The sequence below is a fragment of the Marmota monax genome, unplaced genomic scaffold, assembly GCF_021218885.2.
Source record: "Marmota monax isolate L192 unplaced genomic scaffold, Marmota_monax_Labrador192_F-V1.1 WCK01_AAM20220418_F8-fsc00018, whole genome shotgun sequence".
Lineage (NCBI taxonomy): Eukaryota > Metazoa > Chordata > Mammalia > Rodentia > Sciuridae > Marmota > Marmota monax.
Genome location: NW_026692201.1, coordinates 15168737 through 15185358, shown reverse-complemented (window position 1 = coordinate 15185358; position 16622 = coordinate 15168737). Strand labels below are relative to the sequence as shown.

General features: G+C 32.1%; 1 protein-coding gene across 9 annotated transcripts in view; it reads left to right on the top strand.

Annotated features, from left to right (window-relative positions):
• Positions 1 to 16622, top strand: part of Tmem161b (transmembrane protein 161B) — a 64266-nt gene that overhangs the window by 4766 nt on the left and 42878 nt on the right. For 5 of the 9 annotated variants that reach the window (XM_046428268.2, XM_046428278.2, XM_046428288.2 and 2 more), the window contains one exon: positions 13711 to 13814. In XM_046428268.2, the coding sequence (XP_046284224.1) occupies positions 13711 to 13814 (104 nt within the window). Of the gene's footprint in view, positions 1 to 11686; positions 11993 to 13710; positions 13815 to 16622 lie in introns of those variants that run through there. The other 4 variants (XM_058574506.1, XM_058574508.1, XM_058574511.1 and 1 more) reach the window with 4 other exon arrangements.

The following is a 16622-nucleotide window of genomic DNA, read 5'->3' as shown; positions in this document are numbered from 1 at the left end:
CTCAAGATATGGAAGGATTTCTAAAAATCAGTAGTATGAAGGAAATCACAAAGTGATGATTCATAGACTTATACACTGACCACAGATTTATATACCTTGTATTCTTAATAATTGCCATTCTGACTAGAGTGAGATGAAATCTCAATGTAGTTTTAATTTGCATTTCTCTAATTGCTAGTGATGTTGAATATTTTTCATGTGTTTATTGACCAGTTGTGTTTCTTCTTCGGTGAAGTGTCTGTTCAGTTCCTTTGCCCATTTATTAATTGGGTTATTTGTTTTTGTGGTGTTAAGTTTTTTGGGTTCTTTATATACCCTGGAGATTAATGCTCTGAGGTGCAGGTGGCAAAGATTTTCTCATTTTGGGAAACTGTCTGTATCTGATGTTTTTTGTAAATATTTACTTCTGGTCTGTGTGTTGTTTTCTCATTTTCTTGATATTATCTTTCAAAGAGTAGAAATTTTACTTGTAATCAAGTCTAGCATATCAACTATTTCTTGAGAGCATGCCTTTGGTGTTATATATAAAAAGTCAGTGCCATATCAAAGATCGTCTAAGTTTTCTCATATGTAGCCTTTTATGACATAGTTTTATCTTTTATGTTTAAGTCTATGATCCATTTGATTCTGTTTTTGTGAAGAGTGTAAAGTCTATGTCAGGATTCATTTTTTTTTTTTTTTTTTGCATATGAATGTCCAATTCTAGCACCATTTGTTGAAAAAATATCTTTTAAAAATTTTCTGAATTTTTTGTTGTTGATGGACCTTTATTTATTTATATGTAGTGCTGAGAATCAAACTCAGTGCCTCACACATGCTAGGCAAGTGCTATACCACTGAGCCACAACCCCAGCCCCAAAAGACCATCTTTTATTCATTGAATTTCCTTTGCTCCTTTGCCAAAGACAAAGTAACTATATTTATGTGGGTCTATTTATGGACTCTGTATACTGTTTTATTGAACTATTTTTTTTCTTTCACCAATACTCTACTGTCTTGATTACTTAAAATTAGTTACTGTCAGTTGTGTAATTTTGTTCTTCAATATTGTATTATCTATTATGGGTCTTTTGCCTTTCCTTATTTTGTTTTGTTTTATCTTCATTTCTTTGTGATAGGAGCTTTTTGCTTAACAGAGGGTATTGCACAGAACAAATACTAAACACATGTACATGAGATTCTTGACATGCAGAGATAACGTTGAGGGGTGGAATGGCTGGAGCTAGCAAAGGAGGCAGCTGGTGCAGGGCAGCTGAATTTTTGTGGCTTCTCCACTGCCTAGCTAGCTTCCATTCTGTGGAATCACTTTTCAGGGAGGCACTCAAACATGCTATAATGCTGAGGACCCTCATATCTGTATGACCTGCCTAACTGGGCAGGGCCTTGGCCTTTCTCCCACATCAGGGTGGTCACACTGTAATGTTGAACAAATCTATGCCCACTCATATTGGGCTGTCTCTCTAGGGAGCCTGTGGACAACCTGGTAGGGCCTTATTTAAGACATGCTTTCTCCCCAGGGGGTACTCCAATGGTGGGCCATGATCACATCATCAGCTCTTTGGTGATGCTACGTGAGGGGAGTTTTATGTGAGCTATATGCCCTCTATACATATACCAGAGGACCTGGCCCTCTTTCCTGAATAACATTCAGCTTTTGGCTAATTGAAAAACTCAGATCTTTCCTTTATTCTAAAACCTTCCGTATGTCCCCTTTGCTTGCTAAGTTAATCCAGATTTCTCACCCAGGCAGTTAAAGCAACCTATGACCCAAATTTTATCTATCCGTGGAACGGACTTTTGCCTCTCCTTATAAACTTTGGAATCAGGTTTTTTTTTTTTTTTAAATTCACAAAATAACTTCCCACAATGTACAACCACAAGAATGAGATCCTAATTAGAGTAAGTTATACTCCACATATGTATAATATGACAAAATATACTCTACTGTCATGTATACCTAAAAATAAAAAAATAAAAAGACACTGGAAAACAAGATAATGTACCAGGATTTGGATTGAGATTGCATTGAATATGTAGATCAAGTTGAGAAGGACTGACATCTTGACAATATTGTGTCTTCCTATTTTTATTTATTTATTTTTTTAGTCATACATGACAGTAGAATGCATTTTGATATATAATACATACATGGAATATACATACATCAATCATATTGTCTATTCTATTCTGCTGCCCTTCCTATCCTCCCTACTCCGTCTTCCTATTCTTGAACATGGAATAGCTCTCCTTTTTTTTTTTTTTTTTTTAGTTCTTTAATTTTGGTCATTACTTCGGTGTCTATTTTGTTAGATTTATATCTAAGTATTTTTTTAATATGTTGATGTAAATAGCATGATTGATTGGTTGTTTTGGTACTAGGAATTGAACTGAAGGGCACTTGTCCACTGAACCACGTCCCCAGCCCCATTTTGTATTTTATTTAAAGATAGGGTCTGAGTTGCTTAGCACCTGGCTTTTGCTGAGGCTGGCTTTGAACTTGGAATCCTTCTGCCTCAGTCTCTGGAGCCACTGGTATTACAGGTATGCACCGCCACCCTCAGAAAATAGCATGTTTTTAATTTAAGTTATTCTTTTTGCTGATGCATAGGAAAGTCACTGGACTTATATTAATTTGTGTCTTACAAGCCTGCTATAATCACTTATTAGATTCAGGATTTTTAGTCTTTTGTATTATATTATTACAATTCTTAAAGAATACACCTCATTCACTGAAAACATCCTAATTTTATATCTATATGTTTTTTATTTATATGAAACAATTGTAATTCTATTTTATAGTAGATTAAATATATTTTGCACTTTGGCTATAAACTTATGATTTAGTAAAGTGTGGAGCAGTTTTTTTTTTTTAAATATACTTTATAGCTGTAGATGGACACAATACCTCTATTTTATTTTTTTATTTCTGTGTGGTGCTGAGGATTGAACCCAATGCCTCACACACGCTAAGGGAAGCGCTCTACCACTGAGCTACAACTCCAACCCCCTGAAGCAGTTTTAACTGTTGTTAAAACTGTTTGCTATTCTTATATTGAGACTCAAAAAGTTAATCTTAATATCTGATTGTAATTTTTAAAAATCTTTAATTAAGATATGAAAATCAATGGTTTTTATTTCTAAAAATAACCTTATGAAAAGTAAACACATTGCATCAAAAGTGCTTGAATTGGAATCAGGTGACCTTTATAGTTTGGCTCAAGATTGTATGATTCTGAGTATATAATTTGTGCATGTTGTTGGTGTGCATTTAGTTGAATGTACATTGTGGATTCAAAAGAATGAATATTTAATTTGTATAGAATTCAAGGATATCACAAAGAAGGATTGGTTGGACTAGTTCTTTAAGGGTAAGTAGAAGCTCTACAGGCAAGTAAAAACCCACTTGAATCGAATGTATGAAAAATGATATGTCAAGAGTTTTGTAATGTTTTGAATAACCAATAAAAAAATTCACTTTTCCTAAATTTTCAAGGAAAATTGAATTTTCCTTGAAATTTACTTTTCCTCAATAATAATAGCTACATTTATTTAGCAGTTACTATTTATCATATATTGTTTTAACTCATTTAAATCCTTATGAAGTCCTTAAGTCCTGTTTTTTGTTTTTAACCTAAGTAGTTAAACCTTTGTTTTTTGTTTTTGGATGTAGAAATGGACGCCCAGCAAGATTAGAGTCACTTGTCCAAAATCACACAGTTAGTGGCATTGGATTTTGTCTTCTTGCCTACTTCTTGGCCACTGTGTGGTCTGGCCAGCCTGATTATTGTTTAGCTTTGATAAGTTTCATACTTAAAAGGTTGCATTTCAGAGTTCAGTACCTTATAAAAATATTGTTGGTATTAATAAGTCTTTCTTGAAGGAAATTGCCATGAACCAATAGTTGAAGTAAGAATGCTGGGTGATAAGTCAAGTCCACTCTGTTATATTAATTGAAATTCTTGATTTTCCTTTATAAATATTATCTTATATAATCCTTATAAGGAAGGGATTATTATTCATTGTCACTAGTAATGAAATGTTAGATTTGTGAGTGCCAGTGATTTAGTGTGTATTTAGTTAAAATATTGCATCATAGCTGGTTAAGATCTGTTTGGGATTTTAGAGATATATGCCATGTCTTGTCATTTTGTAGATAAGGAATGAATCAATGAATGCTAGAGCTTTCCTAATTACTGTGTAGCTAGTTAGTGACAGAACTACATTGATCTTAGTGTTTAATAATTCAGTGCATTTAAATATTCACAATGAATGCATTTACCTAACAGTTAATATTAAGAGTGCACATTAAATTTTCTTGGCTATTTAAATTTTAGAGTTAAGATAAAATTTTTATTTAAAATGTGTTTAATGAAGCTTTATTAGTATACTAACCAAAGTTATAATATTTAGTTTGTTTAAAAGAAAGCATTTGTAAGTAGGTTGCATTAAGTTGATGAGATGATTATCTCAAAAAAGATAATCTTGTCCTTTGAGAGATGAAGAAAGCACAATATATTATCTTTTGCTCTTAACACAAGTGGTTTTCTTCAGGCTGAAGTTGAGTGTTTAACAGTCATACAGTCATGAATGTAATGAAAAATCGGGGGCATATTTATGCTTTATCCTTTTATTTTATCAAAAAGTAAATATTTATTCAACTTACATTGAAAACCTGCCACATTAGGTACTGTCCTGGGAGTGGGGATGGAATGTAAGAAATGAACTGAATACAGTTTTAGTGGGAAAAGGTGCCTTAAACTTGTGGTCACAGTTGAGTATAACAATGGCTAGTTTGGAGGTTTACTTATGATTTTTTAATAGAAAAAAATTTTACTACAAAGTGGAAAGTCAAGTTTTTTTTTTTTTTTAAGGGGAAGTGAACGTTGAAGACAAATAGAAATTGGTCTCAACAAGATGATTTGTTTCATTTGGCTAATAGCTCCTTCAACTATAGACCTGTAGGGATATTTTCTACAATGTCAGAAAAATACTCTTACAAGCTAAGGAAGAGTGGCAGAATTTAGGATGCCTTCTACTGAACCTTTTGTTTGTTACTTACCAGTAGTATAATGAAACATTTGTGTGTCCTGGCTAGAGATGAAGTGACTTGTTAAAATCTTTTAAAGTATTTTATTCTTTCTTAATGTTTTAATGGCTGTGTTTTAGATGAGATACTGCATAATTTATTCACCCAAAGTAATTGTGGAAAATTATCTTTTAAAATAAGTGTATATTAATTTTAACAAATATGTTAAAATGGTTTATGAATTATATTTAATTAGAATGCTTTCTATCCTTGTAAAAAAGTATCTATCTTTGCATTGTATTTGTTAGTCTTCATTTGCCTTATCAACTTACATTGAGGAAAATGTTTTCTCTTATTTCTAAATTTAATCAAGTTTTGGTAAATGATTCTACATGATCATCTTCATCAGAAATTCTGGAGCTGCTGTTTTTGAATATAGTTATGTCAAATTCATGAATTCTGTTATATTGTAGGTGTAATCTTTAAGAAATTTTAAAAGAAATTTAAAACATTTAGGCATTTTATGGAGGATTGTGTTTTTTTGAACTAAGTTTTAAAATAAATACATTGAACTTTTTTTTTCCTGAGTTAGAAACCACAAAAAAATTATGCTTGTACTTTTTTGCTTCAAGAAAATGTAAAACCTTTTTTTCTATGAAACATTGCTGGCATATTAATTCTATAAATAATTGAAAAACCCATGTGCTTGAACTTAAATCCTAGTTGTTGAGGTTTTATGAGTAATTCTATTTTTCTGTTTCTAAAATAGGTTAAACTATATGGAATTGATACTTTATATGTCAGGAAAGTTAATATCAGCATTTTCATGTGATCCAGTCAATAACTATATTAAATATCAATAGGTGATTTCCTTCTTATTTTTTTGTTGCTTTGCCAGTAAGGTATTTCTGTTTTCTGTTATTTCATAATTAGCACAGATTTTGTTTTTTCTTCCTTTTTCAGTCCTGTCTACTGTATCTGTAAGGACTTGAGCTATGTTATAGAAAAGGTCAGGTTAGCCCATATAATCATATTAGAAGTGGTCTATGGGAAAGACTTCTTGTATGTTCATGATTATTTTTATACTACTTTTACCACTATTGGCATTATACAGAAGGACTTCTTTTGATTAAATCTAAATAGTTCTTAATCCTATTAAATAATCTACTGCAGTTACTCTCTTAAAAAACCCACCTTGAGTCTGTTGATCATTCAGGTATATGCTCTTAGCAGACTGTTCATCTTATTTCTATGCCTCCTTTTTAGTCACATAGATAATATCGGTAATTGTTATTTTATGACATTTTTCTCTATCTTCAAATATGTGGTTATTCTTCAAGGTCATCTCTTGTTCTTTGTCCACTTGGGTGCTTTGTTTGACTCTTTTGATTAGTCATATAACTATCTTGGATTTTCCTATTTCCATGACCTTTACAAGGTCCTACCTAACTCCAGATTACTCATTTCTTATGTTGTGCCTGATCTACTGAATCATGCAGGCTTGTCGTTGCTTGGCAGTTATTCATTCAATTCCTATGTCCCCCACAAAAAAAAAAAAAAAAATTCTCATGGCTTTCAGCTGTTCTCCCCTTTCTTTATAGCTCAACTCCCCGGCCCATTATGGTTATTAGGAGATGATCTGAGAACTCTGAAATGCTTTATGAGGTGTTTTGCAAAATAACTGTCTCTACTAGGAAATAAGATATCTGGAATCTTGACCTGTTTTTTTCTACCCTTGCCAAGTTTATATAACCATGAAGAGCTTAGTTTCAAATTTAATACCTCTCCGTAGATACTCGTGCTTCCATGTAGTGGGACTGACAAGGTCTCATAAATGGTTTTGGTCTGATCTCTTCATGATCCTAAGTGGTAGTATTGGTTCCTTCTGTTTTGCTTTACACACACATACATGTGTTCAGATCTATACGTGTGTGCGTGTGTGTGTGTGTGTCTGTGTACACACATATTTTAGCAACTGTCAGATTTTCCTCTTATTGCTTACTTTCACCAAGGAATAATTATGCCCATTATTTCTATTGTCTCTTTACATGATCACCTGAGTTTTATCCTTATCTACTGAAATTTTCCTTGCATAGATAATTACTATCCTCATTATCTTCATACCTATTTTCCTTAAAAAAAATTAATTCTTTTTGATTTTGCACTTCTGCAGCTGTTCAGCTCATGTTTTTAATAGCGTTGCTTGGACTATTTTAGTGGATTTCTAATTAAGCTACTTAACTTTCTATTACTTTTACCCTTTGTTTTTTGGCAGTGCTGAGGAGTGAATGTAGGGCCTGTGTCTGCTAGACATTCACTTGACCACTAAGCTACACTACCACCCAGCCCTTTTTCCCCCACCATAGTGGCAGAATTACCCTTCCAAAATTTATTTGATTTGGTTACTTCTAGAATAAGGTCCAGGAATTATTTCCCAGTACTTGCAGGAAAGTCTATTGTGTATGACTTATACCAGCCATGTAGAATGTTTCCTTATTTATGGATCATGACAGTTTTTCTCATTTTATACAGTTGGGTATATCTGCCTAAACTTTTTTCTTCCTATTCTGACAATGGGATATATTTTTTAACCAAGTCAGAATAGTTTAGATGTTATCTCTGAGTCAGTCTTTTCCAGACCTTCTGTGAAGATTTGATCACTGCCCTTAACCTGGAGTGTTCCCATAACACTGGGCACTGACCTCTACCATATCACTTAGCACATTGTAAGTGGCAGTAAGGGGTTGTTAACACTAAGAATCTGATAAAATCATCACATGATGAAAGAAATCAGTTATGTCCTTTTGCTTTGAACTTAGATGTGAATTGGTTCCAAGACCGGCTATAGATTACATGGTAGCCAAATCAACTGTGTTTATATATTGAAAGACAAAGATTTTCCATTCAGGGAACACAGCCCAGTAAAGAGATGGGAATCACAGGGTGAGCCTAAAGAATTGGAAACATTAAAAAATTAACTTTAAAATTTTAAAAAGGCAGTGAGTTTTATTTAGATATCTGAAGAGCCAGTCTAGAAAAAGTTGAAATAGCAGAATTGAACATATTTATCCAAAGCTTTCTGACATTTGGAATATTTTGCATTCTAGAGAGGTATTATTCTATGTACAGTGTTTTTCATCATACTTCAGCACTAACTAAATGAAATATCCTTCAGTGGTATTTGATGCTTTCTGCTGTAAATCTACTCACCAGACAGCTTGGTTGGCTCCAGTATGTTATTAAGACACTAATTGAATAGAAAAATTAACTCAACTTGAATATCTGAACTACTAGTCTATATATTTTACTGTAAATTAATTGATAACTCTTTTAGAAATCTTGAGTATTTCTGGTTGCTCCCATACTGATTGGTCATCCTTAGCATGCCAACACAAGTATGTTTTCTGTATGTGCTCAAGCTGAGGATACAAGCCAGATCCCCTTAGAAAGCCTGAGTTTTGTCAGTCCTCTTTCTTGAGTTTTGTTTAGGCTACAACTTTCCTATCAGTTGCTCTAGAGTTCTACCAATCTTTTGAAGTAGACTTTGTCTTTGTTCATTTCTCCTAGTTTCAACCACTTTTATCTTAGTCTTAAGTATTCTTATTGAATCAATCAATATATTGTTATGTCTAATTTCTTTATATGTTACTGGCATTATTTCATCCCCTTACCCTGCCTATTTAGAAGACTTCCAAAGTGATGAGACATGTAAGCTAAATACCTCTTTTTGGTTTTAAAGATTTTCAGTGATCTAAAATTTTGTCTTCATCTTATTTCTCACAGTTACTTGCCATTTTGTTGAGCTAGGCTTTTTGTTGTGTATGCTATTTAATGTTCACATTTATCTTTTATCTGAAATTTCCTTCATTTTACTTTTCTATGATTTCGGTTTCCATCTTAAGTCTCATCAAATAAATGAAACTGTTATACCCAATTGTTAAATTTCTGTAACACTTCTTGTATGGAATTTGGTGCTTCAATATTGTCTTGATATATTTGTTGTTAACTAATGTTACTCATGGATTTTAAATTTTATTAAGACAGATTTTTTTTTTTTTTAACAGTAATGCCATGCATCCATTCAACACACATGTGCCCTAATTACTGTGTGTTCTGAACTCGAAATGATATTCTTCCAGGTGTTTGGGATAATACAGTCAGTGAAAACCAAAAATTTTTTGTGCCAGCTCCCTGATAACAGCCAGCAAGATACTAGGTTCATATTAGGTAGATGGCATATTTCTAAATTTTCATTTTCATTGTTTTTCTATTTATGCATGCAAGTTCTATGGTGGTATAGTTTGAATTTACAGTGATTATTAATATTATTTGAGATATTAAATAAGTTATCACTATGTGAAGGTATGTATAGTTCTTACATATAGTTTTACCACCAAAGTAAGAGAGACTGCACCTCTATTTCTTATCTTTAGTTCAGGTCCTCTTATTCTTGGACAGTTGTCCTAGTACTGCTACTGGACTCTCACTCATTCATTCTTGACTTGGGAATCCACAACTATTTTTCTTAACTTTCCATCAGATCATATTGCTTTTCATGGGATTCCTCTTGCCTTCAGGTTAAATTCTAAGCCTGATAGTTTTTGCCCTTCAGTATCTGGTTTTTGTCCTAACATCTTTTTATGTGAAGCTGATAGTAGTAATTATTCATTAAACTGAGAATGCTGTCTTGACTCATACTTTACCTTCCAAACAAAAAAAACCTTTCACATTTTTTTGCCCTCAATAATTTTTACCTTTTTGCTCTGTTCTCATAAACTTCCTATCTTCTCATAACTTGGCTATATAATATTCTATTTACTATCCCAGTGGACTGGCTACTCATTGATGGCAAGGACCATGCACTTTCTCCATGTTGCTAGTGATCTATGGCCCATGCATGTAGTTTGTTCCTCAGTGGTGATCATTAAATGCACTAGATTGGACTTTAGTGGGAAAAGCATTAAGCTGGACATTAAGTGTTTGGGTTCCAGATTACCCTAACTGGGTAGTTTTATGGTCTTGGTTGTTTGAATCCCCTTTACCTCATTTGTAAATTGTTCAGGGATTATTTGTTTAAATATTTAAAGTATGCACTCTTAAGATTTATGTGAACCTAGATTGAAATGACAAAGTTTACATCTTCTTTTGTAGTAAAAATTATTTGAGCATGTCTAAGAAGTCTGTCTCAACATATCTAGCTGTCACTAAAACATGTGAAAAATCAAGAAAACAAAAAATAGGAAGGACATTAGATAACATTCTCTTTCTTTTATCTCCCTTCCAACTTATTCAGAGAGATGATAATCGAAACCATTTGGGTTGGTCTGAGTCCCAAATTTACATGCAGATATGCTTTCTAATGGTAAACAATGCTTTGTTTCAATCTGTTTGTCAATAGGAGAGCTAATTTAATGAAACAGCAAAATGTCAACTCCACTGAGGTTGACACATTCAAAGCGTGAAATTTAAAATTGCACCATTTATATTTAAGTTTTGAGGTTTTATTTTAAGTTTTGACAAACCAGGAAAAAACTGTTATTTGGTATATTTCATTTCTTGGAGAAATATTTAATTTTTATTGGGAAGAATTTTTTTAAACTTACTCAGAAACTATTACTGACAAAAATTGAAATGATCATTCTTCTAGACACTAAGGGCAAATAACTTTCTTGCTCTTCATGGCCTCAGGTTAATAGATGTGGAAAGGTTGAAACCTAAGTTACCCCAGTGTTTCACCCTTCTTGGGTCCTTATGGGCTATTTCATAAATGACTTTTCCCAGTCCCAGTTATCAAGAGTCAGAACCTAGGGGCGATGAGTCCAGACAGAAACCATCTCTTTAGTCAAGTTATTGTTTTCAAGCCTTAATAAAACCGTTAAGGCTACTTGAGTCAATGACCCATATGGTTGTGTGCTTTGAGACTTCAAATTTGATGGACTTTGTAGCTTCACTGAATCTCAGTTTAGCAATTTTCTATTATTAAATTTATGTTTTAAGTTTATGGTAAAATTGACTTAAGCATTTTCCTTTATTTAAAAGTAACAAAAATACTCAGGAAATTTGATCTTTAAACATTTCAGATTCTGCTTTTTTATAAACTCAAATGTACATACATGGCAAAGGCAACCTTGGGCAGTTAAGACAGGGCATTAGAATTCTATTTGAAGTTTAAATGGCCTTTTAACTAATTAGAGACTGTACTTTAGTATGTTAATCCTTGATGTGTATACTGTGTGGATTTCATGTTAATGTCTTAAATGTTGATTTAGGTTCAATATTAATAATATATTGGCCACTGTGGTGATGCGTGCCTATAATCCCAACTACTTATGAGGCTGAGGCAGGAGGATTGCAAGTTTGAGGCAAGCCTGAGCAACATAACGATATGTAGAAGATTGGAATATTTCTATTATATAATAATATATTTATTTATTAGCATAGTACACAGGTGAAGTTTTGGTAAGTTACTTTCAGCTTCACTTAAAAAGAGTTACTTTCAACCCTTTTTTTAAGTTTCACTTAAAAAAGTTACTTTCAGCTTCACTTAAAGAGCTTCACTTAAAAATGGCATGTAAAATAAAGCAACAGAGCAAGGTTGCATTTTGGCATTGCATACTTTTTAGTTACATGTTAATTACAACACTGAAAATGTACCAGCTATACTGTGGTGCCTACCTTTCTTTGTCTTAATTTATCCTTTGTTTCCATATTTGGTCAGTCTCTTGAATTCTTTAACCATATCTCTAGAATGTATTTCCTTTCTGGATACCAAAGATATGGATACAGTTTAAAGCATCATTGTTTCTGGTCTGGATTATTAGAAACATAATAGATATTGCTAATTCTGGTCATTTCAGTTTTCTGATTTTTGTTAGTTTTTGCCTTAATATGGTTTACATCTTTAATAGTGGGTCTATAAGTATCATCTCACTATGTTTCGTGATTTGAAGGAAGGGAAAAGAGTGGGTAAGGTATTCCCCTTCAGTTTATCACTTGCCATAATATATATCTTCTAGATCAGACTTTCTGAAATGTCATTTAATAGCTGTGATATTTAATGAATGTGACTAACATATGCTTTCTGCATATGCACAGATAGTACTAACATGTATGTATTACTTGTATTTATTACTTAGTTTGTACAAGGCACAGTTTATATCATACTTTGATTAGGTAGTTTGATTTATTAATTCTGCCTTATAGAAGCGGAAACAGATGCAGAATATTTGAATAACATACCCCAAACAACTAATAGATAATGAAGGGATTGATGGGAGAAAAGTAAAAGAATTGTTGAACATTATTAGAAGAGCTACTCACTGTAAGTAGGTAAAGACAGTATGAGTTCAGTTTTCTTTTTTAGTAATTTTCAGGCCAGGGATGCCATCACACTTAATATAGTGGGTACTCTTAATCATTTGCTACCAGTGTAGAGTTAAAAAATAAAAAAATATATATATATAATACTTTTACTTTTTTTTTTTTTTTTTTTTTTGTACCAGAGGTTGAACCCAGTGGTGCTTAACCACTGAGCCCCATCTTTTTTAATATTTTATTTTGAGACAGTCTTGTTCAGTTGCTTAGGGCCTTGCTAAGTTGCTGAGGCTGGCTTTGAATTTTTAATCCTCTTGCCTCAGCTTTCAGAGCTACTGGATTTCAGGTGTGCTACTATGTCAGGCACATATTTATTTAAAGTTTGCCAAATTAATATTTTAAGTATGTTGAGTAAATTAGAGAAAAATGAAGAAATCACTATTTTCACTTCAGTTTGATACCTTTAATTTTTTTTTTTTTAGTTTTATTGATTTTATTTTTTTAATTACACGACACTGGAATGCATTACAATTCTTATTACACATAGAGTACAATTTTTCATATCTTTGTATAGAGTATTTATGCTTTTATACATGTACTTTTGGGGGGTTTTTTTGCATTACAATTCTTATTGCATATGCCACAAATTTTTCATATCTCTGTTTATATATAAAGTATGTTGACACACAATACATGTACTTTGGATAATGTTATCCATCACATTCTACTGCCCTTGCTAATCCCCTGCCCCCTCCCTTTTACTCCCACACCTCTTCTCTATCTAGAATTCATCTAATCCTCCCATGCTCCCCCTCCCTACACCACTATGAGTCAGCCTCCTTATATCAGAGAAAACATTCGGCATTTGTTTTTTTGGGATTGGCTGACTTCACTTAGCATTATCTTCTCCAGTGCCATCCATTTACCTACAAATGCCATGATTTTATTCCCTTAATCATTTTTCTTTTAATATGTTTTTTTTTTTTTTTTTTTTTAATGTGGTGCTGAGAATCAAACCCAGGGCCTCACACATGCTAGGCAGGCACTCTACCACTGAGCCACAACCCCAGTCCTGATACCCTTAATTTATATAGAACATTCCTGGGAATAGATTTTGAATATGCTTCTTCATTTGACTTATTCACATGGATGTGACACTCTGGGAAACTCATAGAGGACTGAGATGAGACCACATACTGTATTTTAAATTTAAGACTAGTCTTGAGTACCTAAATGCCAGAATAATGATTGTATTTCAATAGTTAACTCATTTTTCTTAAAATGTACTTTTCAAAATGTACAACAAATTTTCCAGCAGCATTCCCAAATCTAAATTCATTCATTGTTAAATTTGTTTGTTTTTTACACAGGGTGTGATAGGTATACAGCTGGTTGTTACCATGGTGATGGCCAGTGTCATGCAGAAGATTATACCTCACTATTCTCTTGCTCGATGGCTACTCTGTAATGGCAGGTAAGGCAAGGGTAGGCTGATTGTGACTGGCACTTTTGATTTCTAGTTTACAAGATTTCTAGAAGTACTAATTCCTTTTTCTAAAAGTATAACAAAGGAAGGTCATGAGAAAATTTAGCTGTTACTCTTATTTCATATATTAGTTGTTATATATCACAAAGGTAATAGGGTCATGGACAAGAGTTCAGTAATCCATCCCACTCCCCTTTTCTTTTGTCTACTGAATGGCTGGCCACTAAGAATACCATGCATATTTTCTAGTTAACTTTTTAAAAGTTGGTAACAAGAAGATGAGAAATTAGAAATCAAAATGCTTAAATATTTTTACCATCTATTGGGAAAAAATACTCAAAAGTATGTGTCCTGTTGTTATTTACTCAGTTGAGAGTTTATTATGAGAGTTAATTTGTTTTACTGCAAAGAATTTTAAACTAATTCATCAAGGAAAGTGAGAAGTTGCATTGTGGGAGTTTAATTTTATCTACTGTACTGAAAGCTATCTACTGTCTATATTCTTTCCACAAAAGAACTAAGTTGCTTTGCTAAAATATGTACAATAAAATAATAAGATTAAAAGAAAAGGAGTTAACTAAGAGTGATACAGTTTAGACAAAAGCAAAATGTCTGAAAACAGAAATGCATGCCAAAATCCCATGTAATTGTGAGAGGCAAGTGATAAATTTGATCCTGTGTCTACTTTAATTAATCATTTCTAGTGAATAGTCAAATTCTGTTACTACCTTGAGTGTCCATTTTCTTTTGTTCAGACCCTTTAAAGTTAGAAAATAATGGATAACTCTCCTACTAATGATTTCATATACTGCAAGAGGAATATGCCTTTATTTAATTCAGAGCCTTTCCATTAACAAACCTTAATTTCCTTCATAGAATTTATTTTTGATTTTTAATTATTTACATTCTTTATTTTTGTATTTGTCTCATTGATGTTCAAATATAGAAAAATATTTAAACTGCTATAAATTTTTTGGAACATTATAACGTGTGTATGTATGATTAATGTATGAAATAACAGGTGTTTCCTAGTGTATATTGGAAAATAGATAATAACTAAAGTTTTGGTAAAGTTGAATGCCTCTGTTTGACCTATTTTATAAGTGAAAATCATCTAACTAGATATTTACTATATATTTTTAATATGCCTTATGTCATCATGTTTACTTACTTTGCTTATCAAAATGATTTTCAGTAGAACTATCAGTAATATCAGCTGTGCAAATTATCATTAATTCTAAGTAAATAGAATCTGAGTTTGTAAAGGATATAAACTACATTAAGTTAGCTTTTCTTCTGAGAATTGCACATTTCTAAACTATATTTTTGTGGTCCAGTGAGGCTTCTAGATCTCTTTTAGCTATAAAGAACTTAGCAGTTTTGTTCTTACGTGTTCTGTTTCCATTTGTTTCTGTAAAACTTACGTCCTCTAGGAAAAACTAAAACTTAGAGATCAAAATCTGATTATTTCGTTAATATTGGAATAATGTATTATATTTAAAAGCTTTGCTTTTAACAATAATGTGTCATAGAATATATACATAACTTGAGGGGGAATTCAGTCTTCAAAGGTAAACATGAAGTTGATTTTCTTCATGATCTTAAGATATTTTTATAAACAGATTACCTTTTGTATTAATGCCGTCTTTAATACCATATCAGCTTTCATGGATATCAAGATATTCTAATAATGGTGACTTTTCTGTTATTGTTAGTTTCATTTCCTCACAGTTTTGTGTTTTTAAGGTCATCTACCCTTTTTCTTCAGTGTTAGTACTGAAATTTTGAGGTAATGAAAACTAACTTGCTTAGTGTTATCAACTAGCTCAGTTGAATAAAATCGTGGGTTTTACTATTTGATAAGTTTATATAAAAGAGGTTTTTACAACCTTTTAAAATATGAAATTATAATGTTTTAATTGTATTGAAAAAAATTTAAAAATCTCTCAGTTCGTTGCCCATGTAAGAAGACTGTTAACCAGAAATGAGAATTTCCATTTTAAACCTTCTGAGCAGTTGAGTTGAGAAAAGAGAAATTTAAGGATAGTCTTTTAGGTCTGTAAAATGCTTAAAGGAGAGAGCCTTGTGAGGACTTTTTAAAAACTGAATAGTGTAGAATGGTTTGGGAGTATTGAATAGTATTGAATAGAACTACTTAAGTTCTCAACTAATAACAAATTTATTTGTATATATTGTTTTGATATTTACTTATAACACAGGTAACAAACTCAAATTGTAAATAAATAGTTCATAATTTTCTTAAAAGTTATAACTTCTCTTTGGTATCATTAATTAATTTCTGTCCCTTTAAAATGGAGAGTTTAAAGGTACACATGTTCAGTATGTTAACTTTATTAGTAGCCTATTTCCTGAATTAGTCAATACCTTGAAGGAATAAGCGATTACACTGAAAGAAATAAGCAGTTTTTGTATAAATTAGCAATCTAAATAATTTATTTTCTAGCTTGTGTTAAATAACATATATTGCTTTTAAAATAAACTTTTAACTTTTATTAAAAATACTGTGTAGTCTTTAGCCTAGTTTAATTCCATTATATCACCTTTATATTTGTATAAAATTATATTGATGAAATTTTTAAAAATCTTTTATCTCACTTAAATCTGTATACTCTTAGCTAAGTAGGGGGGGATGCATTGGGATATGTCATGACCTCCAAAATCTGTGTCTGAAATTAACATTAGTTATTATCTGTTAATATCAATTTCTTACTTATTTTCTTTAGAAAGGGATCAGGGTCAAATGGGGATTCAAAGGGGTTGGGCATCTCTCCAGGT